The sequence below is a fragment of the Zosterops lateralis genome (assembly GCF_965231275.1).
Source record: "Zosterops lateralis genome assembly, chromosome: 6".
Classification (NCBI taxonomy): Eukaryota; Metazoa; Chordata; class Aves; order Passeriformes; family Zosteropidae; genus Zosterops; species Zosterops lateralis.
This window is the reverse complement of record NC_139761.1, coordinates 7995016-8022941: the sequence shown is the minus strand read 5'-3', so window position 1 is coordinate 8022941 and position 27926 is coordinate 7995016. Positions and strand designations below refer to the sequence as shown.

At 38.8% G+C, this 27926-nt stretch overlaps 1 protein-coding gene across 1 annotated transcript in view; it reads right to left on the bottom strand.

Moving 5' to 3' along the window:
- Positions 1-370: 370 nt before the first annotated feature.
- The window catches only part of JAG2 (jagged canonical Notch ligand 2), a gene marked incomplete at its 5' end in the record, with an annotated part of 68154 nt that continues 40598 nt past the window's right edge, over positions 371-27926 (bottom strand). Inside the window, 21 exons of the mRNA XM_083863593.1 lie at positions 371-2670; positions 5524-5680; positions 6683-6814; positions 7258-7503; positions 8655-8770; positions 8970-9083; positions 11312-11397; positions 12257-12284; positions 12952-13068; positions 14015-14128; positions 14504-14617; positions 15629-15742; positions 16304-16468; positions 16755-16905; positions 19257-19430; positions 19706-19752; positions 20286-20399; positions 20957-21070; positions 21927-22040; positions 23972-24091; positions 24479-24609. Of these exons, the coding sequence (XP_083719719.1) occupies positions 2198-2670; positions 5524-5680; positions 6683-6814; positions 7258-7503; positions 8655-8770; positions 8970-9083; positions 11312-11397; positions 12257-12284; positions 12952-13068; positions 14015-14128; positions 14504-14617; positions 15629-15742; positions 16304-16468; positions 16755-16905; positions 19257-19430; positions 19706-19752; positions 20286-20399; positions 20957-21070; positions 21927-22040; positions 23972-24091; positions 24479-24609 (2941 nt within the window). The 3' untranslated portion in view covers positions 371-2197. The remainder of the gene's footprint in view (positions 2671-5523; positions 5681-6682; positions 6815-7257; positions 7504-8654; positions 8771-8969; positions 9084-11311; positions 11398-12256; positions 12285-12951; positions 13069-14014; positions 14129-14503; positions 14618-15628; positions 15743-16303; positions 16469-16754; positions 16906-19256; positions 19431-19705; positions 19753-20285; positions 20400-20956; positions 21071-21926; positions 22041-23971; positions 24092-24478; positions 24610-27926) is intronic.

The following is a 27926-nucleotide window of genomic DNA, read 5'->3' as shown; positions in this document are numbered from 1 at the left end:
TCTCAGCCAGCCCTCTTCTCACCCCAGGAAGCCAAACTCAGCTCAGACCAGGCTTCACTGAGCAGCCAGAAAGAGAACCACTGCAAAACAGGCACATGGAACACACAGAACATCCCAAGCTGGATGGACCCAGAGGAATCATTCGGTCCAACTCCTGGCAGCTAAACAGAGCCCTGGTGCTCTGCAGGGAGAGCCCCAGATTGGGAGCTGGAGGTGCCTGTAAGGCACCTGTGGACAGCACCTCCTCTGCAGGCTGTCCACAGGTCAAGAAGTGCCAGGAATTAAACCTGGGCTTCCACTGCTCCTCTGCTCAGCCTGGCCACATCCCAGCTCCAGGCATTGAGAAAGCAAACAACAATCTGAAGTATCTTACACACAATGAGGGAATCATTTTATTAGATTATGGAAGACAGCAGCATTACAGTACAAAAAGTTACAAGAGTAGCAGAAAAAAAGTGGTTTTGGTTTAAATACTCAGGATTATACTGGGGAACATGAGAAGGATAGTACCCTTTTCTAAGCTAACTCCTAACCAGGTTATCAAAATAAGTTTTGAATATTTAGCACAAGTAAAAAAGTTACAACAAACATCATTATAAAATGCTTTAATAAATAGTTTCTTTTCTGAAAGGTTTCTTTTTTTTTAAGAACATGTCAAAAAAAATGTACTAAAACAGATGATCCTGCAAAGCAAATCCTGCATTCCTGTATAAAATAACTGGTTTCAAAACATTCATGTTTACATTGTTCGTGGGCCAGAGTTTACACTCTCAGACATCTGTTCCTCTCAGTGGTAGGGTAACTAGGTGTATGTAGTGTTATGCTTCTTCAGTAATTAAAATAAACTGATAGTCTGCCCAGTTAACAGCAATAATAAAAGCCTTAAAAAAAAAAAAAAAAAGCATAAGCCTTCCATAATATTTAACCATTTCTACTGAGGTACTCCCATCCTCTGAGCTTGCCAGCCTTTTTCCTTTAGAGCGAAAGATGAATAAAGCACAACAGAAACAAGACTGAGGAAAATATTGTTCCCTTCATTAGGCCTGTATTTAAACGCAAAAAAAGTAATACCACATGTAATTAACATATTCACAAAAGAAAAAACAATGCCTCTCTATGTTGGTACTGTACAGTAGATGCACCCGTTAGTGTTCTTGAGATGGGCTGAACATGGGGATAAACAAACATTTCTGGATCTATTTACACATAAGTGGTTATGCTCCTATGTAAATACAAATGACCAACAGATTCCTAACATTGATTGTATTAACATTTTCTAATCTGGACATAATACCAAAAAAAGTCTTATAAACTGCCATAGAACCTCCTTTTTCTGCAACATAAATTAAAAGGAATGACATGTAAAAAAAAAAAAAAGACCAAAATATTTAACTTATTAAATCAAATATACAGAGTGATTCATTTAATATGTACATATTTACAAAAAAGCACTTTCACTATTAGAAAATAAACTGTGTCAGTTGGGGAACCTAGAGTTCTCACAATTTTACTATATTGATATGGCAGTCTTTGACAGTTGCTATAGAAAAAGTTTAATCTCAAGGCACTTGTCACATGCTTCAATACTGCAATTCTAAAGTAATTAAACAGAAATAAAAAGGCCACTTTTAAACCACAGTTGAAAGATCTCTATATTTTTTTTTTGTTCCTATTACAAAGTGTGTAAGGCAAATTTGGAAAAAATCTTACAGAAGCTACTAACGTAACAAGTGCAGTGAGCTGCCATTAATAGAGATTCAAAGTCAAGAAAGCAGTTTAAAGTTCACACAATTTCCTCAACCAGGAGGTTTTAAAGCCACCATTAAATTAGAGCAAGTAATAAAAAGAAATACATTCTGTAAACAGTGTACAGTCTTTTGTAATAAACTTTACACATATTGAAAATACAACCTCTCCTCTGCCACATAGCGAGTGTATTATAAGTAAACTTTACAAAAATAGCAACTATCAAAGATTACTCATTTTTTTTTCATCTGACAGTCATTGAATAATTTATACAAGGCTAAAGAAACAAAATAAATTTTATTTATTATTTTTATTTATTTTTTTTACGCAAAATAAAGAAACTATGAACATTTGACTCCAGATATTTTTAGTCCTTGATGCAAAGTGGAGATGTCAATTTTTCCCCTCCCCAGCAAGCGCAGGCGCAGTCTGCCTACATCCCAAATACAGGTTAGTCTCTACTGCCTTCAAAGTTTGATGCATTCACATTTTTTACAGATCTGTTGTCCATTTTGCCTATTTGATGAGATTTCTTTACTGGACTGCTCTCTGACGTGTCAGACACCTTTGTCGGCAAAGGCTTTGTGAGTTTGTGAGACAGGAATTTGTCCATTTCCTCATCTCTTTCCTCCTCTTCATCCTCCTCTTCCTCATACTCAACATACTCCTCTACTGCATCACAAGTTCTCTTTTGAGGAGATATGAAGTTTTTGCATTCGTAACGAATGTCTTTGTTACTGTAAGATCTGTCTATAGGATTCCTTATGGGATTTAAAGGCGCCCACTGGTTATTGGCACCCTCTTCTCTGGGAGGACGGCTTCTCTCTCTCTCTTTTCTCCTCTTCCGAGTCCACCACACGCAGATGATTATACAAGTCAGCCACACAATGCTAAACACCGCACAAAGAATTGGGACCAAATAATCTGGAGGGCAAATGGAAAGAAAGTCTCATGTTAACAGAACAAGATATATAGCACTGGACATTTGCAAGAGAAGTATCCATACTCAGCTACAGGTGATCCCCTGCACCATTTTTAGAAGAAAGATGTCTTTACAGCACAATAACAACTGCCTGAATTGCACCAGATCCATCTGAAAGCGCTCTTTACTAGTTTAGTTTTACATGATTAATGATGAGGGAGGAAAGCTCTGTTTGAGATCTTTTGTTCCCTTCAACAGACAAACTGGTTTTGTTAAGTAGCATCTTTCTCAAGCATCTATGCAAAGTTGGCCCAGAAAACCTGAGTAATCCTGCTAGGATAAGGTTTTTCTCCTACGAAAAACTGTGTACTGTGCCTCTAAGTTGCTCTAGAAGTACTGGTACTTGCACCACAAATTTATCCTGCATTTATCATCAGATAGAACAGTCCTTTACCATCAGTGTCTACAGACATTCATGTATCAATGATCTCCAAAAACATTCAGGTTGAGGCTACGTAACCAAATTGGTCATGTGTTCTTCAGGAAGTTCCTGTTCTACCTCAGGACAAAATATCAGAATATTGGCTCTAGAGAGAGGAGTCTTCACTGCTCAATGAACAAAAAAAAGTTGAGGCAATTGCTTTTTCTCCACTCTCCCAATCCAAACCTCACTATAATGTTCTCCCAGCCACATAGAGACGGATTATTTCTCTAGGAAAATATTTCTGAAAAGTGTATTTATATTTGGATTTCTTCTGCATCCCTTCCTCAAGAGCTGCACCAGCTAGGAGAGAATAACTTTTTTTTATTCTTCTTGATAAGCAAAAACTCTCACATGGTAAGGGGCAACAAGAGATGAGTTGTTTTTATAGAGAGCTTTAGGATTGTTCAACAGCTCTGAAGATAAATGTTGTCAACCCACCACTCTAATGCCTGATCCAAACAAATTCCCTCAGCAGTTTTACAACATCTGCTGACAGAATAACCTGGAAATGACTACACAAAAACAACCAATGTTTCAATACCACGGTTGTTCAAGTGCCTCCTGAGCACATTCTTATGTGGAATGTGACACATTCTCAAACATTTCCTTTTGGTAAAAGGAGGTGAGTAAACTGCCAACATGGTTGGCCTCAAGGGATCTCAAAACTGTATTTTAACAGTTACGGGAAGGATTGCACTCACATGAGTAACTGCTATTATCTCCTGATTTTTCATAAGCAACCCAACACTAAATCATGAATGGGAGAAATACTTCAAAGTAAAAGGAGTTCTTCATAACAGCTTCTCCAAGATTAGAATACAGAGCTTGCATTTTGACTGCTATCACATCTATTACTTCATCATACGACCATGGATCCAGGTTTACTTAGTAATAGGTTCCTTATACTGAATTTTTGGCACACAGATTCCAAATTCAGACTACTTTCTCTTAAAGCTAGAGGAAGCCAATGAAGTATCTAAATGATCATCTCTATCTAGACACTTGAGCATCCCACCGAAATGAGATTCTCAACATAAAGGGCTTCACATCACGTTTTCTGATAGGTTTTCCTCCACCTTAACCAATTAAAGGGCAGCAATAAAACAAAATCAAAAACAGGTTACAGTTTGCTTCATAACAACTCTGCTTAAAGAACTAAGGGGCCAGTGGTCAACACTGAGCACCCATATTAAAATGAAGAGTCTGGAAACCATTTTGCAAGAGAACCCAGATTAATCTACTATTTTGGGAGAATCTTTAAATCTTACTGAGGTGGGAGGCAAAGTAATCTGCAGCCCTTTAGCTATAGAATTTAATATGCAATCAGAAAAGCCAGAGAGTGAGGTATGTCAAAATCCCAGCTAGATTCCTTATCTTCCTCACAACTGCTGTTTAAGGCAAGCAGAAAGCAGGCACACTCCTCCAGGAGAGCTGAGGAAACAGCATGTTTGCCAGGACTTTAACAGATGAAAGGCATTTCCTAGAAGGAAAATGTATGGGAAGCAGAACCAGGCAATCTCCTAATTGTTTGGACTATGGATGGAAGATCTTCCAAGAAGATTAATGCTGGGGAGGTCTAGGAAAAAGCTGGGAGAACCTCCTACCATTGTAAGACTTTCACTCTGGGGCTTAGTTGAACTTGAGCCTACCAGCGGTCTTCCACAAGCTCGTCTCCTGCCTCCCGCAGGCAGGAGCACAGGCATGCAAAATCTCCAATCACTTACTTTGGCACAGCTCTTGGAGAGCCAACATTCAGAGATAAAGGTCTCCAATCACACTAAATCCTCTTAAAGAGGAAGGAATGCTATGTTTTATGCCAGCTGTGCACTAGTGAGAAACACATGTTGAAAAAGAGCAAAGTTTTACATCATGACCAAGTGTTGGAAGGAACTAGACATCTTTAATTCTTGTTAAGGTAAATAAATAGCACATGAGCACTTCAGAAGAGATTGGTATCACACCACACCTTCCCTCTCCCCATATTTCCATTCCCTTACAGCCTCAATGCAGTAGCATCAAGGGCTGAGGTTGGTTTAAGGTTAATGTAGAATTGGATAGGATTGGAACTGCACACAAGAACAGTCCCTGATCTTTTGAAAGGTGTGCTTGGGCTGGAGACCTGGGCTGGAAAGTCAGAGCCAAAACTGTGGCAAGAGTATCTGGGCATATCACATTAGGGATGAGGTTGAATTTAAACTAGCATGCAAGCACAGAATCTTGATGTCAAAGCTGCTTTCTCTTCAGTTAGTAACAGCAACTAAAGACACAACCTGGTGGATCATTTTCTCCAATGTGTAAAGAAAGATAAGAAGTCTGATAGCAGAGGAAGAGAAAACACACCACAGAGGAGAGGCATGCATTGGAACCTCACCTGATGATGAATTCCCAACAACGATGGTCTCGACTTTGACTTCAGTTACTGCCAACATAACTGTGCTGTTCTGTCGCTTGGTGATGGCATTTACTATTGTATTAGCAGCATTCTGAATGAGGCTGTTATCTTGTTCATCTCGGTGTGGGACAAAGGACTAAAGGGAGTGAAGGGGGAAAGCAAGAAATTATTGCAGTTACCTAACCATGGAAACGTTCTTTTTAAATCCAGCAACATCTTAATTGAGTTCACTCAGCTGAATTTGCCTGACAGTAGCTACAAACAGTTCTCTAAAAGCTTACCACAGCAACAGCATGGCTGGCTCTACCCAAACTGCAGATGCAATGTCAGACTTGGTGGGTAGCACACCTACTCGTTAATTTAACATACCTCAAAGGAAAGGCAATGACTTCCACGTTACTTAAACTGATGAACTAAACTTAGTCATAGTTTGGAGCAGTTCGAGACATGTGGATTATCTAGATAGAAGCTTGGACTAATAACAGTCTGCTCTATTAATACCATACACTTTGCTCCCTGCATGGTGGCTCAGCATGCTCTTTACAGTACTAGCAGACAGACAGTCCAGTTTATCTGCCTGGATAAACATTTACCATGAAAATTAACTCTTTCTTGAAAACTAAGCTATACACAGTGATTGAGTTGTAAATGCATCTAAAGGGAGTCTTTAGTTCATCAGGGCAACAGTCACCTTCATCTACTCAACTTGCACCTTCTTCCACTTCTCACTTAGTACCTTGTGTTTAAAGAACATGCCTGAAGCAGCCATGCACTAAAGGCACAGCAGAAACCTCTTCACAAGAACAATCCAGCCACCTGTAACCATATCTCCCTACTGAGGTCAAGAGCCCAAGATTTCTGACAGAACAAGCAGGCACCTGTTCACTAATTTGGGCTGAACTAGTCTTTAGAGTAATTTATCATGAGCTTGTAGTAGCCATCTGTCATTAACAAAACCTGCAGTTTCAGCTCTCTGGCAGTGTAGGAAATCGTAAGATCACAAAACTGCTTTGCAGACAAGACTAAGCCACAGATTGCTCCACCTGCATTCAAGTGAAACAAGCTTGAACAACTTCTTCTTCAGCAAAAACTAATAACAAAACACATTTGTATTTATATACACACATCTCATACTTACAATAGCAACTTCCACTGCGTTCTCTGTGGAGTAAGATGGATCACACAATATTATCAGAGTTCTGTCCCTAGAAACAGTCCTAGTAGCTGGTAAATACCGGATTTCTGAACAGATATTTTCTGTTGTAGTGCCCTGTTAGGAGCAAGGGAGACACTGTCATTTTAGTTCAAGTAAAAAAACAGCTTGTAAAAATAAGGTTCTTCAGAGTTCTTGAAGCTGCTAAGAACTAATAAAGGCAGCAAAGAGGGGAGCAAGAAAGGGCAGAAATGTGAAGAACAGGGTTTTGGAATGAAGGGCAAAAAACTGAGCTTGCATGATTATGTTAGTACAGTCTGAGCCCATCTTGAAATGTAAATAGCTCTTCAAGACTCAAGAAGCTAAAATATTCAGTACAAACCCAAATTTTGCCTCACCCTTTAGACAAAGCACAATTAAAAGCGACAAGGGAGTCTAGTAATAAAATTTGCAAGCTTATAAGAACAAGGAGTCATACTAGAAACCTTAATCTTGCATGCTATTACATAGAATAGATCCCTACAAATATTGCCACACTTCATTAAGAATTCCATTCTCACCTGGGGGACTTTGTCTCCATTAAAAATTAAAGTAATTCTAGCACAGTCATTGTCCAAGTACCCAGAATTAGGCAGACACTTGATATTGATAGGCAGAGGTTCAGAGGCACTGCATTCTCCCCAGTCTGTGCATGGTGGCTGAAAGCATTTCATATACTTCTCCTGGCATTCTTGACCCATGGGGCACTGGTTATTGGAATTATCCCAGTATTTGTGCAACAGACAAGGCTTTTTTCCACACCACACCTAGAAATTAAAAAGAACAAAGCACTGTTACAGGTATTTGCTCTCAGGCATCAAATCCAAATAACAATTCACATAGAAAAATATCTGTCTTTTGATAATGTAGTCCTAGTAGCAGGTGGCTTTGCTCTTCCACAAAATTAAGACACTTAGTACAGACACAAGAATAAAAATCTGTGCAAAGATAATCTGAGAAACCACTGACTGGGCATATTTCCTTAGAAGTTTATGGATTTGTTCTACTTAACTGAGTTATACAGGAATGTAAGCATTTATTTTAATCTAGTCTTTTTTCAATATTCATACTGAGACCCCTGCCAGAGAATGCTGAATATCTTAAGAGCTGATGCACATTGGTTATAAGCACAACCACTCCAACCATGCTTCTAAAATGTAACAGTTTGCTGCTACCCACAAATTACTGGGGTGCAGCAAATTTCCAAACACAGCTCCATTGCAGGAACTGGACTTGGATGATCCCAGTGGTTCCCTTCCAACTCAGGATATTCTACAATTCCACATAGCCTTTAAGATCCTACATAGCACTGTACAGCTACTAAGGAACTTGGGAATTTCTTAATGCACAATTGTTAGCAAAAAAATGCAAGTGTTCCATCACACATGGAAGAAACTTAATACCACACCCCCATGGACGAGGTAAATTTAAGGCAGCACGTTTAATCTGTATTTAGGTCTTAGTTTTCCTCAGTCACAAAACCACTAGAATCTAGTCCACAATAAATACACAAAGGTTGAAAGCTGTCAATTCATAAAGCTACTGAAGGGCAATACAAAAAGGCAGTCAATGCCCAGTGAAAAATTTCTTCCTACGTGTCCTCCACCTTGGAACTCACATTTCACAAAATTAGGAGTTCTAAAGCTGTGTTTGCAAAGCTTCAGCAGTGTAATTTATTCTTTATTCCAGCTCATATTTCATTTTCTGCAGCAAATGGTCTAGAGAGCCTGTTCTAGCAGGTAGACAGCAGGACAGTAACTTATGATATTAAGGACAATCCATAACTACTTTTACAGGATGCCACTTTTTAAAAAAAGAAACAAAGGAAATTTAGAGGAGACAAAGACTAACTTGCGCATGAAGAACAATGAGTTTATTTCAGCCACAGGAATTTAAGAAAACAGGCCAAAATGCCTACCTTGGTGCAGTCAATACGTCCATCCAAACAGTGGCAGCTGTTGCACTCCTGTTCCCAGCGGCTGCCATGGGGAAAGGTCATTCCTTTAAGCCAGCAAGGCTTTCCAATTCCAATCACTAAAGAAAAACAGAAAAACCCACACAAAAAGCACATTCAGACACTTTCACCTCTGCAAGTTATAAATATCATACAAATTTAAATTTAAAAAATTAGCTACTGTTCCTTACATATCAGACTACTGTATATAAACTTTATACTGGCTACATTGTGCACTACTGTGCTTTGGGTAAAGGTTGATGGCAGATATGGGAATACCTTCTTGGCATCTAGGACCAATTCTTCCAGGGGGACAAGTGCATCGGTATCCATTTATTTCATCTATACAGGTGGCACCATATCCACAAGGAGAAGACTGGCATTCATCAATATCTGGACAGAAAATAAGTAAAATTCAGTGACAAGGACACAGGACATTGTAATTAATAATTTACTGAGGTGTAATCTAACAGTACCTCCTTTCTTTAAAGCAAAAGACAGTGTGGCTACAGAATGAATCTCATAATTAAAGAGCTCTGCCATTTCAGCAATAACCTGTAACAGATTTCTCATAATTGCACCCTAATTGAAGTTCTGGTAATCAAAACAGAAGTCATATGCTGACTCATCTCACAGAGCAGAGGTGTTGGACAGCTGAAAGTGTTAATGCCTTGTCCATGTTCAGCTACAGAACAAGTCCCACATCCTGTTCTGGCACTAATCTCAGTCATTTAGGCTTCATACAAAAGCATGTGCTTTCATGAAGTTATCAGAGTGCATGAGCTGAACAATGATCTTGCTCTAAGAAGTGACTTGCTGCAATACAAGTGTCCATAAGGCAGAAGAGTAACAGTTTAGTTTATAAAACACACTTGATGAACATGAATAACTTTGAAATAGTATGTAGATTAATTTAATACACATACACTTAGTATTAAAGCCTCTTTAAAAAAAAAATCTTCAAAGATTCAGAGGCTTAGCTACAGAAACCAATGGAAAAAGGCAAGGAAGCATGATCCATTTAGATGGACGGCAGCATGTTATCTGTTATCCTAGGAAAGGGATCAATACTGATTTATGCACCAGAAACCAACCTGACAAGCTGTGAGCCACAGGCACCAACTGCTTCATTTTCAACCAGAACCTCTCTCTTCCAAAGCATCTTTTGAAAGGTTTCCCTCCACTGAGTATGAATGCCCTTTACAATCCCAGAGGAAACTGTTTAAACTCCAGTTCTTGTCCAATACACAGTATCAACTCATTTTAAAATACAGGACTTTGAAAGTGAACGTGATAAACAGCAGTAGTGAGAGTGTTACAAGCATAGGCAATGCAAAACAATCCAATGGATATGGAAGGGCTTTTGGTTTTATTTTAGCTTCCTTCAAAAGTGCACTAAGATCTAAATTTCAACAGGGTTTAACTACTATTTCCTCCTATCTTCATACTATACAGGTTTAAGATTCTCCAGCCTCTGTATGCTGAAAAAGGTGACCTAACTCTGTTTCTCTATCAGCCATAAAAGGCATTTTTTTCAGAGCTACTCCTTCCATCTGTACCAGTCTAAACAAGTAAAAAAATGTCTGCAGCTCCATTACAAATGCACCGAATTTGTATTTATGACATCCTAGCCTCAAGGGGAAGAGCAGCAGGCAAGGAGAATTCAATATCCCTTTCCGGAAATCTTGATCTAGACACAGAGTGATCTACCATGCCTGGTTCTGTATCAAGACACCACTAAGCTGATGCTTCCACAAGTGCTGCAGCTACCCTCCAACCAGAAGTGCTGGTTTGTTTTCTCTATGCCAGAATGAGGATGAAGTCTCAACTTGAAAGCACATCACCACACTGATGGAGTGGAAGCACCAAGCCCAGAAGCCTTGAGGCTACAAAAGATTCAAAGCCTGATCTTCCAAAGCAGAAAGTAAAAATAAAGTATATATCCATTCAAGTTAAAATGGTAAAATTCCTCTAAAAAGACAAAAACAAAGCAATAAAACCAAAAAAAACCAACCAAACAACAAAAACCTCCCACCAGCTTCTTCCACAACACTTCAACTTTTAGTTTTAGTCAGACTTTTAGGGTCTATTTTCCTCCCTTTTTCTTGGCCTCTACCCTTCAGAATAATTGCAGTGTAACAGGTTTGCTTTCTAGCTTTGAAAGACCTTTATCATACTTCTGCTATTCACATGCCAGCATTCCACTCAAGGTTTTTGTTTCCATTTGGAATGTCTCGGTGCATTTTGGTTTCTTATGTTAAGTGGAACACATTCAGATATATGTCATCTTTACCAACAAGATGTTCATCATCACAGAATTATTTAAAATTTAAGCTTCTATGAAGCCAGCACCCCAGAAATGTCAGAATTATCCAAGAAAATCCAGCAATCAAGTCTTTAAGCATGATTTAAGCCAACTCATTTCAGTGCCATTTAATGAAATGAGTAACAGACCATAACCTGCTATTATTTACATGGTATCAGTACCTGGCTAACACAGGTGGCTTCTGCTTCATTATTTAGAATTCAACTGAGCTAATGTAAAAAGGGTCACCAGGTGTCCTTTCCAATTTGTGCAGAGTGGTACAACCACCCAGGTGTTCACCCATGCAGGTACTTACTGATTCTGCAGTCAGGACCAGCAAAGCCAGGGGCACATTCACATCGGAACCAGTTCACTCCATCAACGCAGATCCCTCCATTGTAACTGCAAATTCAGAAGTGTAGTTAACAACCCATCTACATTGTTTCATTGGTCAATTAAAGCTTTGTTTATTAAAGCCTCTGCTGCTCTTTAGGGGGACAATTTATTTCTATCAAGAGTGAAAGCACAATGCTAGATAAACTATTGCTTAGGAAGTCAGCAGTTAAACAGCAACATCCTACAGATGCATGAGGAAGCACATCCATAGAACTCAAGGAGGTGGAACAGCACTTTCAAGTGAATACAAAGAAAGCCCAAGGTTTTCCCAATTTGGCTTTTTTTTTTCTTTTAATACATGAAGCATAGATTATGGCTTCAGAGGGGACAACTAAGAAAGATATGGTAAACTGTTTCATCCACACATCAGTTTTTTCCCCCTTCAACCATAAATTTAAAGCCTCTGTATTTAAAATATTCCCATTTTATCTCCTGAAAATTCAGTTTTGTTTTTAAACATGTTTATGCATAAAAATTCGTCCAACAGGAAATTTTTATATTATTTAAAATTATTTACTGTAAAATAACAGGTTTTGATTTCTCATTTTTTTACTCTGTCCCACTACAAATGCTTCAAATGTTATCATATGTGGTTCACTTAATCTCACTGCATCTCACTACAATTTACTGGTCACTACACTAAAATTCTTTTATTTGTTCATACATGAATCAACTCAAGATTATTTTGTGGTCTTTGCTGTCAAGGAATAGATATGGCATAGCAAAAAAAATGGTTGTAAGATATTTTACAGAGGCTAGCTTTAATTATTTTAGAGTAAAATTAGTTCTAACATGTAATGTAAATCCATATTACTGTGGTCACTTATCTTCACAAGAGATACAGGACTGGAGTTCATGTACTTACCATGGATGAGGGTTGCAGTCATTGGTGTCTAGAAAGAAGAATATTGGCTAGTATAAATAGTGGTATAATTTATTTTCTAAAATATAAAACTATAGTTCAGAAGCCACTATATTTGATAAGTAAAGAAAAATACACAGAACTGAATGTTTTCTTCCACACTTACAAAAAAAAGTTTAATTATCATGTATATCAACAGTAGGCAGGGTAAAAACAGAACTCAGATTTAGAGTTTCCCTCCTACTCCCAATGTTACACCTAGGGGGAAAAAAATAAAAATCAAAGTTGCAGGCTTTACTCCACCTAACCAATTCATTGTCTCGGTATGTCAAAGTAGTTAACTGCTGTCCTCAGAGAAAATGGCTTATACACCACTGCCTGCCTTTCCAGATACTCTTCATTATTAAAATTATTATTTCTGCGAGTATGTTTTCCTCCTCTACATATGTTTCCAAAAATTTATATTTTTATAGAAGGCCAAGAGTCTTATTTTGGCAGAGACTGGATGCAAAAAGCAGCATGACAAACTCCTCATTCATTACTCGAGCATCGTCTTCTTTACCTACCTCCCACTCTGAATGATTCAGATATTTTGGCACATGAACCCCCATAAACTTGCTTTGTTTCAGTTAACAGCTCTCTGCCAGACACTCCCAATATCCCGGGGGATGCAGGGGAAGAAAGGAGAAAAGCCTTACTCTGAGTGCATGTGCGTCCTTCCCATCCTTCTTTGCAGATGCACGAGAAGGAATCTCCGCTGCCAACGCATGTTCCACCATTCATGCAAGGGTTCAGAATACAGCTGCTGTTTTTAGCTTTGAAAACAGAAAGAGCATCTATTAGCCCAGAAAACAAAGAGTACCTATCATCTGGATATGTCAGTATCACAATCTTAAACAGTTTAAGTCAACGGTTAAAAACTTACAAAAAGGTCAAAAAACCTCCAAAATACTCAATCACATGACAGTGTCTCACCCATCTTCACCAAAGTCCCAATTCAATTGTTTAAGTGAACCATGAAATTTTATTAAAAAAGAATTACCTCCTTTCTGCCTCATTTGTGTACACATTCTTCAAGTACTGCTAAATTATTATTTTGGCAGTGAGTTACCTGGGCCATGAGGCATTCTTTGCATTAAAATACTAGTATTTAAAGCTCAGGTTTAGATTAAAGACTGCACTTGCATCTAGGAAGTAGAAAAACAGCACTAAATTATCTTCATTCAACTTCCGGATCATAATGGAAGTTTCAATTTCAGAAAGATGCACCACAGATACTACATTCAGTCTCCAAAGCAGGAAAAAAAAAATCAAGTAGTGTCCTATAGCTGGCATTGACTCCACAAATGCCCCAGGAAGAACCTCTTAATTTCATTTTCCTGGGTATGCCTGCTCATACACCTCATGATCACAAACCCTGTCACTCTGCAAGCTAAGCAGAGGACTAAGTTCCCAGGAAAACTTTTACACAAGGGCCTCTAAAGACCAATAGAAAAGTCAAGACACAAGACCAGGTTTTCTAAAACTCCTTAGGAGGGAAGCCATAGAAAAGACCATATAAGCAGCCAGAGGAGAACAGCTTCCTAAAAATCAGTATCATGTCAGGCGAGCGGAAGAAATCACTTAAATTTCAGTCACCACCCAGCTGGAACAGCTTTGAACCGGCCAGCCAGAACAGTGTGTCTGTTTACTAAGCAGTTGATTATTTAAACACTTCTCTGCTTCTTCTTGCTTCATCTGGAGACAGTTTTGAAAGCTTACCAGTGTTGCAAGTACTTCCTATCCACTCTGGAGGACATGAGCAGCGGAACGTGTCTCCATCATCATAGCATGTCCCACCATTGCTGCAAGTGTTTGCATCACACTGGTATTCACCTGCACACCACAAACAAAGCAGTTTTAATTTCCATTGGCCTTGCTGAATGGTAGAAATAGGTACTTTTTAATCAAAAAAATAAAGACATTTCATATTTAAATGTACCAGTATCAGAAACACATTCTTCCACTTGCTGTATTACAATAAACAACCCAAAGAATGGAATCTAAGGACATTTCTCACAAAACTCTTTCACTACATGAAGGAATACATTTTTCACAAGTTCCATTTTGTGACTGGGAAACTGGAAGGGGTAATGGAAGTGCGCCTATTTTTTCACTGCAATTGTTTTACTTTAAATTTCAGGAACTCCAGTCCCACGAGAAGAAAATAAATCTTTGGGTAATCTAAAGATCAAAGCAAGGAACACTTACGTGAGTGACAAGTTTTGCCTTTCCAGTCATTCTTACACTCACAATAGAAGTCATTTACCAAATCAATGCATCGGCCACCGTTGTGACATGGGTTAGGAGAACAGTCATTGAAATCTAAAAAAATCCAGTTATTCAAATTAGATGATCTAGCCCAGCCAAGGCCATGAGAAAACAAATCTCTTTATAAAGAAAATAAATTTTGTACTACTTAGGAAGACAGCAATCCTAATTATTATGAGGTTATATTTATACAAGCAAGGAAAATACACTGATTTATTACAGAATAACATGAATTATGACTTTCTGACAGCTTTGAAGTAACACAAGTATGGCTTCTCAGTAAAGCACCAAGTAAAGCTTCTCAGTACAGCACTATTTTCACAAACAGCTGTATTCTGAACTTCAGAATGAGTTGTCTAGTAAGGACCACAATGTCCCGAAAAGGAGTCCCAGCCCAAGACATCCTAGAAGATGAGGGAGATAATTCATCCCTTTTTCTGCTCTGTTTTAAAACAGAGTTACAGCCATTAGAGTTGGCTTAACCACATACACAGATTAAACATACTTACACAATCATGGATTTTAGAGAAAGCTCCTTTCACTTGAGACCAACATTTTAATAGGTGGAACGTAAGTATTCCAGAACAAACTTCATCTAGACCACACAAAAGGCTCTTTTGACAGCAATAGCTGCCAAAAGCTGCTCAGTCTGTATTTCACATCTTAATTGATGCATGTCCGGTAATAAGTCTCAGCAAGTCCTTGCCATCATGTTTTAAAAGGGGCTTCATTCAGAGCAGAAAAAGAAACAATTGCAGCTTCCTCTGAGGTGTCTTAACCATGAACTGGCCTAGTTCACTTCCTGGCCAACACTTTTGCCTATCCCCAGGAGAAAAAGTTTTCTCCTCCTGAGATAAGTGCTGAACTATACCAAAGAATCAGATTTTGCTCCTATTAAAGGAGTTGAGGCTTTTAGAGCAGCTACCTGAAGTTATTTCTGAAAATACTTCTGCAAACAAGACTTAATTATAGAACAGAGACCACTCCATTATTAAGCACATACCCACCATCTTTGTTACTAACAAAGCTACATCATTTGGCCCTACAACATTGAGCAGTACTCACTTGTGTCACACAGCTCTCCTTCCCAGCCACTTGAACAGAAACATCTGAATGAATCAACTTCATCAATACATGTCCCACCATTCTTGCAAGGTTTCCCAAGACAGTCATTGATATCTACAATGAAAAGTCAACAATTATTGCTCAAGGCTGTTTTCACCTACTCAGAGGAGTGATCCACATTTGTATCTCTAGGAAAAGCAGCACAAAGTTATTATTGCATTTGTCCATGCAAAAGAAAAGCTCAAACATCTGTTTTCAAGTCTGTTTCTGGCTGTACTGTCTCTCATATAGCAAGTCCAACCAGAGCATTACACTTACCTGGCAAGAATATCTGGGGGTTTAAAAATACCCAGACCAGCAATACAAGTTCTAGTCCTTTCTTTGTCATTCTCATGTTGGAGAAATCTGTGGCTCATAAGATTGTACATAAAGGTAGTAGGTACAGACACATTTACACTGAGGTTGGACTAAATCCAGTTTTCTATCACAGAGGAAGTGTAAACCTCCACAAAGGCTGCTACCAGAAGAAACAATTTCAAGCAGTACATCTGAAACAGCACTTTATGCAACTTTACTGAAATCTAAATGTTTTATTTTATGTTGTAAAGCTTCATAACATCAACTTTAAAATAAATTTTGAGCAGAAAGAATAATCTTTTACAAGCTCCTACTTACTTTCATGACAGTATGTTCCAGTAAAACCTCTGTCACAGGCACAAGTGAAATTCCCTCCTGGCTGACTAATACACCGTCCATGAGGCCCACAAACATTGGATGAAATGAAACGGATTCCTTCTTGTGTAGTGTTAGTGAAGACTTCTATTGTACAGCTGTCTATTACTGAAAAAGAAGTGTAGTCTTTAGACTAACGGTCTGTATTATCAATCAGATCTTAGTTTTAAAAGAAGTTTTACAAAAATTAAAGCAAATCACAATTTTGTGTTAGCTATAAGTTACCATCTACCTCTTCATAAATGAGGAGCATTTCCTCTCACTGCCTTACTATTTTATGAAGTCCAAGTGAGAAGAATAAAAACATTTCTGCAATATACTATTCCCCAGAATTAATTTTTCTTTTTTTTTAACGTACCACCATCAAGACAGATTTATGGACAACAGCAGGTACCTTTACAAGAATTGTTCTTGCAGTGGTCCTTGAGATGAGAACAATTTTTTCCATCATAGTCATCAGGGCAGGCACAGTAATAATCTCCTCCCAGATCATAACATTTAGCCCCATTCTGGCAAGGGTTAGGCTCACAGAAATCAATATCCATCTGTAAAAGAGACCACAGTTAGCAGCAGCTGCTTCATTTCCCAGGAGTAAGCAGCATTATCTGCTCTGCCAGAGACACAGATGAAGCTAATGTACAAGGAACCTCAAGTTTTAAGAAGGTTTATGAATCATAAATATTGCATTCCATCCTGCAAGACAGAGAAACTTCAGCTTCCTTTAGTCTATCCTAACACAAAGCATTTCTGACACTGCTAAAAAAATACTCCTGTGGAGGAGGCTGAATAAGCACATTTGCAGTAACTCAGTAAATAATTACTTAAGCCATTAGGAGACATCTTACTGCAACTTCTCTGGATCATTATAAGTCACTTTTCTGTCCTTCACACCCACAAACCAAGTGCCACAAGGCAAGTTAAATACCAGTGCACTTGTCAGCTTTGTGTCTGCAAGAGACATAAAATACACAGAACCTGAACAAAAATCCCATCCCCTAGAGCAAATTTTCTTCCCATCTCAACACATAGAATTGATTATAAAACCACACAGCTTGGAAGGCACCTCTAGAGGTCAGCTACTGCCCACCTCCTGCCCAAAGTAGGTCTAGTTAGACCCAGCTGCTCAGGGCCTTATTTTAACAAAAACCATCACCACACCAATTTACACGAGATGCATTTTGAACTCTGACCACTTGATCCAGAGAGCAAAATTTAAACCTCGCCTTCATAATACAAACTTTAACAGAGGCAAAAGAATTCTGCTGCTTTCTGCTTTAGATTGACACAAAAGATCACTGATTCACGATGCCCTAAATTGGTCTCAAAATCCACAAAGCAGCCTCAAAAGGGATATTTTTACATCGCAGTATCTTTCCTCCAAATTGTTTTTCTTAAGGATTGCTTTTCTCCCTCTCAAGTCAGTTTTTCCTTCTTCATATCTCTCTTGGGAGAAAGATAGCTTTCAACTTTACAGTCATGAAATTAAGTTCAATAGTGGTTTTGATCCCTATTTTTAGCAGTTCAGTAGCTAAATAGGAGGAAAATGCAAAACTAGTCAAAGGAGAAGGAACACAAACCGTGTTAAGTATTTAATTCAGAGGAGCACATACAATTCTCGTTGCAACAGAAAATTTTTCAGCGAAGCGTTTCGTGCTCTCACACAAAACATTCAAGGCAAGCTATAAAAAAATAGCTATGGTCTGAGAAAGATTCTCAGATCTCCTCTATCAGATGTCTCCATTTGTTTCCTTCCATTAGTGTAAATTTCCCCTTCCCAATGCAAGTTCAGTAGCTGGTACTTTAGCATCTGGAATCAATGGTAGATATTTCCTGCAGCAGACAAGGCAAGCAGCCAACTCACCCCTATTATTCAAGCATATTTGCTAAAACTTTAATTACACAGTACTGTATGAATCAGCCCAGAGTAGAGCACTGAAGTTATGATCCTTATGCAGAAAAGGTTCATGAGCTATTAGGTGCTGCACCAGCTTTATTAAACTTGGTTTGGTATCCACAGTCCTTTTAAATTTTGAGTAAAATGAGGGCTCTGCTTCTTTAATGATGCAAATAACATAGAATAAAATTACTTCAGTGTTTAAGAGAGATACTCCAATATCCTCCACAAAAAATTCTGGAGCAAATCCAACAAAATTCTAGCCTAATGCCTCCAGTTGATACTAAGCATTACACTCAGATGAATTTGACTATCAGCAAAAGCCAGAAAGCAAATACTTAATGCAAAATAATTTAACACTGAAAAGCCTAATGTCCTCCCTAGAATAACGGAATATCTTCTTTACCATGAAATACTTTAGAAATTACCACTATGAGTTCAGTATTTCAGATCTGAATCCTTAAGCACCAGACCTCCATGGTCCTCCAGAATTATCTCAGACAAAGTTCTGAGAGCCAGTACTCGCCTATCTGCCTGCCTTTAGTAATTGTGTTAATTATCACCATTATATATCATATAAATAATTGATATATAATTATTCTACTCCTACCAATAGCAGTAGGATTACTTGAAAGGTAATTCAATTATGTACATCAGAGTTATTAGGACAAGAACCTAAAGCACTCCACGTAATAAAAGGACACATGTCCAGAAAATTGCAAAAGAAACATTTCAAGCTTAAGGAATAATAGCAGCCTTAAAACCCTTAGGAAGGCCACCACCTATATACAACAACCTGCAGTTTATCAGACTGCAAATTCAAGCGTTACAGCTACTATGACAGCGCTGCACAACAAATTTGCTTATTCAGAGTATCAGGTAACAGCTATGAGAGGCAGTGACGCTCCAGCCTTGGGTTACTCCCATTTAAACCCAGAGATATATTTCTTTCAAGAATTCAGTCCATGACAAGCATTGCAGTAATGCCTGTGCTGCCCTCACCTCACAGAAGACTCCTGAGAATCCCTGGGAACACAGGCAAGTGAATCCATTCACCAGGTCTTTGCAGCGGCCCCCGTTCTGGCAGGGATTGCTCTCACACTCATTGGTTTCTATCTCACAGTTTTTTCCTGTGAAACCACGAGGGCATAAGCAGTGGTAACCGTTCACTTCATCCTTTGCAGAGCAGGGAAAAGAAGGAAAAGTAGAAGGATTTGTTTATTGTCAAAACTTGTACATGAAAATTCAAGTTACTTCTGTATTCCGGATTTGCGGACAGCAGTAGCACCACAGAATTTTATTTTGTGAAATGGGTGCAAGAGTCTGCAAGTCCAGTGTTACATTTTTAACACTTGAACTCATTTAACCAAACTCTAAGTGCAAACTATAAAACTCATAATCAGTCAGAGAAAGCTTAATTTTCAACATTGAATGTAATGAACAAGAGTTACCTTACAAGTCCCTCCATGCTGGCACTGTCCATGACAGTCATTTATATCTAGGCATAAAATATGCAAAGCATTAGAATTTAGACTGGAAGACTAAGCTGTAAAGTAAAACTTTGGCATAAAAATGGAAAACAAGTGATTTTCAAAAAGGTTTTTTTTCCTAGATGTTTCAATAGAAAGGAAGGATTCTTGATATCTTAAAAGATCCCTTTTTAAAAAATATATCCAATTAAAAATTACATTCTATATGTCTACTGTAGTGTACTAAAAATGAGATATCGATATCAGCTAATTTCATATCTAACATTTTAACTTAAAAGTATTATAAATTGAATTAGTATATATCATTCAGACACAGGTAAAAGTCAAGAGATTTATTAGTTATTTAAGTGTATATCTAAGATCACTGTAATACCAATATATTAAAATTTTTAAATATATTTTCAATTAACATTACTAGAAGTTAGAAAAATCCTGACAATAGGTCTCTTTTTTCTTATAAAACTATGTATACTATCACTCAGTTTATTTTTTTAAGAACAAAGCATCCTACAGTCAATATATATACTAAAGAAATACTAACTGATATGACAATTTACTCCTGTCCATCCTGGAATGCAGTCACAGTAATATCCACCAATGAGATTTTTGCAAGAGTAAGCATTAACACAGGGTTTCCCCTCACACTCATTAGCATCTGTGAAAGAAGAGAAAATAAAGAATAGAATAAAGAACAAACCCAGAAACAGATTACCACAGCCCCAAGCAAAGTGTCCATGCAGTCCAAGCATCAGAAGCTCATTAAACATTGGTAGGGCACTGAAACCATTTACATACCACAGGATTTTAATGCACACTTGCTTATAGTAGCACATGCATGTTATCTTACTGTTCCCTCGACCAAAACTCAAAAAGGCAATTTGTTAGTCAGGGCAAATCCCCCCCTGGCCTCCACAAAGCTTAGTCACTGTTCTGCCACCATGGAGAAGGAGTTACCATCACCAACACTGCAACAGAAAAGTAATGGGGCATTCTAAAAGAACTATTATATAAATAAACTTAAGTTGGGGCTTAAATAGTTAGAGATCCACTTTAAACGCCTGGCTTTGAGATCTACTCTTCTAGAGGAGCTAAAATACCAATAACAACACACATATTCCACATTTTCTTCAATAAACACCAGGCCAGAAACACAGAGTTATTCACTGTTTAGGAATAATCTCCAGTGGTCTCCGAGGCTTTAAAATTACTTACCAAGCTGGCAAGTTGCTCCAATCCACTGTTGTGGACAGATACACTCGAATGCATTGACACCATCAATGCAGGTCCCTCCTTGAGCACAGGGGTTCGATGCGCACTCGTCAATATCTGCAAAGGCAAAGGGGGACCTTCCATCACACAGCCTAAAGCTTGGCTTAACAGGTTCTGCTTCAAAGTTGGTTTGAGATGAAGGGGGAGAATGTGCAAACAAGCTTAGGCACAGACTAACATTTCCAACCTAATTTTTACTTAGGCTTTTCTCACATCTTTGAGACAGAGTAGAGAAGCTCAGCAAACAGCAAAGAAGAATCAGGTGACCTACCTATGACTAGCATGTTGATTGAAATTCATGTCCCTAGATCATTACACAAATTTAGGCCAGTTTTAGTTCTGTGGTTAGCCATTTTCAGAGTTGTTTTTTCTTGTTTTGTTTCGTTTTTTTTTTTTTTTTTTTTTTTGAGGACAGTTACTGTTTGAAGACAAGCCACTTGTGTTCCAAATCACAGGCAACATGCAAATCAGTTATAGTTCCACAACCACTTCTCTGTCCTCTGAACCAGACACTTAAGCATTTAAGCGTGCAAATCTTTTCTACTATTAAAGAAGGGGAGAAACTTTGACCTTAACATTTATATTTCTCAAAATGAAACCATTCTGCATTTTGCTTCAAGGTGGTTAAAGAGTCAGGAACTGTCAAACAAGCTTTGTTTGATAAACAAAGGACATTTCTTTGGATATGATCCAGCTATGTTTTTGGTAACTTTTTGATAACAGAGCTCAACTGCATTGGATTCAACACTGTGGGCTGCACAGAACCCTCCTCTTTTCACTCTGCCAATGCTCAGCTGTTAAAAGACAGAAAGAGTAAAAGACTACCACCAAATTCCAAACCCCAGATATCACCAAGTAAGCTGCATCAACCCTTCCAACCCAACAGGTCAGACACCAGCAGAACCATACCCACCAATAGCACATGTTGGTCCACTCCACCCCGATGGGCAGTGACACTTGAAGCCTGATGAAATTTCGTGACAAATTCCACCATTAGCACAGGGATTAGATACACAAGCATGCTCAGCTGGGGAGAAAGAAGGAAAGAAATTTCTACTAAATACTCTTCCAGTACCAATTAAGGAGAACTAGCAGTTAAAAGTTGCATTGGCTAGAAGTAACCAAGAGAAACAGCAGTGGAAAGATACCAGTACTGAAGCTTGGAGCCTTCCTCTCCCACCTGCAGAGAGTTAAGATTTCCAGAAGGAAAATGAAGCAAGATTTCACTGAAAATGTATCATCCTTCCCTCCTAATGACTAGAAAGCCTAAGCACAGACAGCTCACTATTTCAGTATCCCAGCAAAGTTCCCCATTAACACTCTGCTTCCAGCCATACACTTTCAACTGCAGAGTGCTCCAGCACTTCTTTTAAACTCGGTGAGACAAAACAGATCTGCTGTATGCAGAGGTCTGAATGGTTGTAGTAGTTTAAGTATCAAAGGTCTGTTTAGCTTCATCCTAACACTGTTCCTTGGAAACAGCAGGGAATAGAGGAGCTTACAGGCAGTGATGCTCCTTGTCACTCCATGTAGGGTTGTAACAGTGGCAGAGGCTGCACAAAAAACCCCTCAGGTTGAGGAGGGACAAGCTTTTTGCAACTTTTGGTAACTTCCCCTCTCAGAAGCCAAGGAAGTTTTTTAGCACCAGTACCTAAAGCAGCTCACACACCAACCTACTGTTAAAAATCACCATAAATCTCAGCAAGTATATGGTTTCCTTTTTCACTGCCTCCTCATCTGAAAAGAAAAGCTACTCCCCCTCCACAGCTTTCAGGGCAAGCTGTGGCATGATTTCATCCATTTTAGCCTAAACTTTACATCACATTCTACCAGCTGAAACAAAATTCAAGTTTTGATGGTATCTTTAATACCACATAGAGCTTTATGAAGTTCAAACATCTACATCCTGATTGACTCTGAAAACTTTCTGCTGATAATAGTTTAGTGAACTTAAGGCCAAGCAGTGAAGTGGAAAAAAATGGGTTCTCTCCATCTAAAATTTTAACTATCAAGGAACAGCAAAATTCATAGTGAGAAGCTCTGAATACCACATTTCAAAAAAGGATTTAACAATGCATCATGACAAAGAAACAGAACACCCAACTAACCACTGTATGAAGCAAAATATGAAAGAACTAGAAACTGCACACTGCCCATTTACCTCCTAAGTGAGAATAATCAAGAAGAATCTCCAGAGACCAAATCTGTCCCCAGAACACAAATACTTTGGTTTTTGTCTAACATGTACAGAAAAATATAACATGCTATTTTTGTACTGTAGTTGAGATAGGGAGCAGTTCTTCAAGACACAGATCTATTGAAGATTCAAGTCAAAGCCATATTTCATCACAACTGTGGTTTAAACACTCTCCTCCATTTTGCCAAAAGGCAAAGGAAGACACCTGCTTTTCAGACTGCTCAAGGTGACTCTGTAAGGGGGGTTGAGCACATTTCTATAGTAGTTAATATTTCATTATTAATCCAATCAGAATTCTCACATTAAAAGATTAAGTTTCAGTTGATTAAAAAGGATAGTCAACACATTCAGCCAACTAAAAATAGGGCCAAAGTCCCACATCAGAATAGAAACTGAAGTACCCATCACTTCCACCTTTCTTAGTCCCCAGCTTGGAAAAGATGCATGCTTGCCAGCAAGCCAGAAGACAAGAAAATGGCCACCAGGGACTAAGGTAACAGGGAAAGCCACATGTGTAACCTATTTCATGAGACTGCAGCCCAACTGCGTATTTGGATTAAGGAAGAGAAGTCAAAGGGAAGAAACAGTCTTAGTCTTATCTAAAGGAAAACTAGTGCAGCATTTCTGTTGTCCTTGTTGATGTTTTGAACAGCTCTAGGCTCAGGCACTAGCAAAGAGGGATGGAGCATATCCCCACTGAAGTGCAGGAGTGCCTAAGGCAGCTGCAGGTCCCCGAGGAGAGGGGCAGTGTCCCCAAGTACCGATTTCGCAGTTCTTCCCCGAGTAGCCATCGGGGCAGGCGCAGCGATACTCGTCCGGCTCCGTGTTCATGCAGGTGCCGCCGTTCAGGCACGGGTGGTGATTCCCACAGTAGTTCAGATCTGCACAGAGAAAATGCTCAGTCAGCAGGGAACACACATCCCACCATTTCAGTCCCTAGTCAGACACAAAGATGCCTTTCTGGCTCAAACATCCTTCACCCACATCATCCCCATATTCCAGTGGCTAGCCTGTGATTGGGTAACTATCCATAGAACAGGGAAGAATGGACAAGAGACAACTGCAAGAGTTAGAAGAGTCAGGACAATTCCAAGCCTTTTGTCTTGAACTTCCTATACTTCTGATGCCTAGGCACCATCTGCCACACAAGAATTAAGGCACAGAAACACTCAGGTAGTTGCACACTAGCAGGAGAAAAAAAAGGGTTAATGAGTTATCAGTTAATCATGCAACTTAACTTATTTTTCCTGTACATTAATGTTAAGTACCTTTGTTACAGAGCAGGCCACCCCAGTTGGTTTCACAATTACACTGCCATGGTTCATTACAGCTCCCATGAGCACAGCCTGGGTAGCGGACACACTCATCACAGAACTGTCCTTGCCAACCATAATGACACCTAAGATGTAAGTTCACATGTTAAAAGTTAGCAACGTGATGCTTCATTATCAGCATTACATGTATTTACAACACTACACTTACCATTCTCAAGAACAAGGTCAAGTGTTCAATGTGCAACAGATAACAAAACTTTATCCTGTTTAGAAGGGACACAACTAGTCCTGTTGAACATCCTTACAGGAACTCATCCTGCTCGAATGTGTTACACACCATGGCAACAAACACCACCAAGCACTACACATTATGAGAACTGGACATGAATTAGTTGTTCTTTCACAAGAAGTCCCATCTTCACATAATCATCTCAACACTAGGACAAAAACTTGTGATTGATACAAGAAAGCTGAAATTGATTTTCAGAAGGAGACTGCTGGCTTACTGCATTCAGCACCATAGTGTTTTTCTTTGAAGAGCAATTTCAAGATAACAGCCAATTTGCTTTAGAGTGCTACAGCCTTAAAAGACCAGGGCAGCCAGAAAGGCAGCAGTCTTGACAATTTTCTCAAGAAAACCCTTTTTTCACAGATTTATTCCATTATCTCCTCAGCCTTCTCTACTTGCACTATGAAAAAAGTACTCTTTGGAGATAGGAGCAAGAACAGAAACAAAAGCCATTAATAATTCATTTAGTTTAGAGTTGAATTTTTTCCCCAAGACTTCTTCTGAGACCAGTATCTTTGTTACTCTGTAACAGAACTCTGCTGAAAGAAGCAACTGTTTATGCTACAGGAAAATATTAAAATCTGAATTTATGAGGGAGAGGAAGGGCATAAGCTAATGATTTTTTTTTTTAACATATTTATATTTCACACGCATTTTAAGTACCAAGAAATAGGAAGCTTGCTCTTTTGGGCCAACAAAAGAAATGTTCTGTCTGTTAAGAGTGTATTTTTATACAGAATTCAAGAGACATACTAGCAACAAAGAGATGCATAAAATCACACTGAATGAGAGTTGGGCACAAGCACAACAGTGCAACTCTATTGCCTAGAGGAAAAGAAACCGTTAGAAATAAAACTACATTTTTTAGATTTGATGCTACCATTCTATAATCCACATAAACTGAATGGTATAAAAGAGCAGAAAATAAATTAAGTCTTTGTGGGGGGCAGTGAGAGAAGACAAGGAAGAGAAGTATAAATGAGGAATCTTAGTTCTATGTGAATCAATCCCCTTCCACTGTTTCAGTAAGCTGGATCAATCCCCAGAGGAACAGAACAAGCTGTGCTGGCAGCACAGTATTTGAATCCTTACTATTTACATTGGCAGCAAGGAATCTAGATGCAGATCTCTGCAAGACCATTCTTTTCATAGGAAGTTCTAGAACTGCTTTGAGCTCCTGTCCCAGTACCTGCTCCTGCCCTGAAATCTCCCAGCTGCAGATCTCCAAGGAGAGTCTCAGCTGAGCACCCAGCCCAGAGGTTCGTCTGAGCAGGGCTGGCAGAAGCCTGGAGAACACTTGTATTTTAGAAGCCTCTTTCTTTGGCTGCAGCAGCAGCAAGAGGAAGCAAATACTGCTCCTGCTAAATTTGATCTCTTCCTTCCTCCTCAAGGACAGAAAAATCTTTTCAGAGGATGGTAATAAACAATAAAAAAAGCATTGCAACTCACTCTACTGGCCCCAACCCAAATCTTCATATCCATGCCAAACCTGGCACTACTGCCAGTGATTCACCATGACTATCCCAGCCAGAGCCAACTCCCCACCCACGTACAACAAGCATTTTCGAGAGCTGAAAGTCTGCATCACAAAGCAAATAATCACAGTAACTCAATTTATTCTCCATAGCCAATGGATAACAAGTTTCTTTGTTTAACACCGCAGTGGTGCTTAAGAGTGCAAAGAAAAACAGCCACCTTCTAGAACCTGAAGGCATCTTAAAGCACCTACTTGAGTTTGTAGGTATGCTTGGTGACATTAAAATTACTTTAGCAGAAAAAGGTTGCTGCTTTTTTTATGATATTCAAACACAGTCAAAGTTTACTGTTAAAATTACCACCAAGCCTGAGGGAAATAATTTCTAGAGGCTAAAAGCAGTCCAAAGGAACACAGTGTTTACAAGTCAAAAGGTTACTATGTGGTAAGCTGATCAGCCTTCAGTTTACAAGGAAGAGTAAATTAGGATTTCCTCTTGAACAGGAAGTCTGGTCCCATCCTACATTAACAGGTGCTAGAGCAGTGTTAATTCCACTTCCTTCTAAAAAGATAATGCTTACATGGACCTCAGCCCACTCTGAGAGCAAGATGGGATCAATAAGGGTAAACCAACCCAGAAATGGATATGCTGTATGTCATTTATGAGTATGGGTATGTCGTTTATGACAAAAATATCAAGACAAAAAATAAAGATGAAAATGATTAACAATTCACTATGAGAAGCCCAAATGGTACAAATACAAATTCAACATCATTTAGGGGAAGAAAAACCCTGAAAAACCCAAACCAGAATTCCTTGTCAAGTACCAACCACTTGTCCAAAAGCCAAAAGGAAACTGCCAGTGTAGCTAATAGTGTAGCTAATACTTCTTCCCAGCCCTCCCATCCCAGTCAAGAATCAAGTAATTGCAATTCTAAGTTTTTCACATCTGACAAAATAAGAAAGCCAAATATAGAGAATCTATAAGGATTCTCATTGTTCAACAGACAAAGAAAATTCTTATTGGAATCAAGATTCTACTTCCTTTGTCCTTCCCCTCTGCTGACTTCATCAGCTCAAACTTGTCTTCACAATCCAGCACATGCAAAACAAAATCAGACCTGGCTTAATCTTAGCCCTTGCTGGGTTATTAGCAGTACAAAGAACCATAAATAGATTGTTACAGTTTAGTAACTTCCTGATGGAAGGCTGAAGCACAGGCATCTGCTCCCAGACTAAAGCATCCCTTTGGGTTACAATTAACACAGAGTGTAATAGGGACAGAAGAACAATTGTTGATTATCTTGAGACCAACAACTTGGAGAATAGATCTGGTAATTCTACAAGGCACACTTCACAGCTTCCATTTTCCTTAGATGAGAGTCTGGTGGCAATAGAAAAATGAGAATTCAAACAAAAGGCTAGAGGTGGAGCTGGCAGGAGTTGACATTAGCAAAAATTCTAGACAACCCTTCAATCGTCAGATTAGGAAAACTGCAACTGGGCAGAAAAAAAAGACTGCTGTCATTGACAAACAGAAAAAGCCACAATAATTCAGCTCAGTGGGGCTTCAAACAGCTAAATTTCAGGATAAATGACTTTGTACATTAAATCTCAGTAGTAAATTTAACATCAGGGAACCCTACAAAAGCACTCATCACTACACACAGTTCAAAGG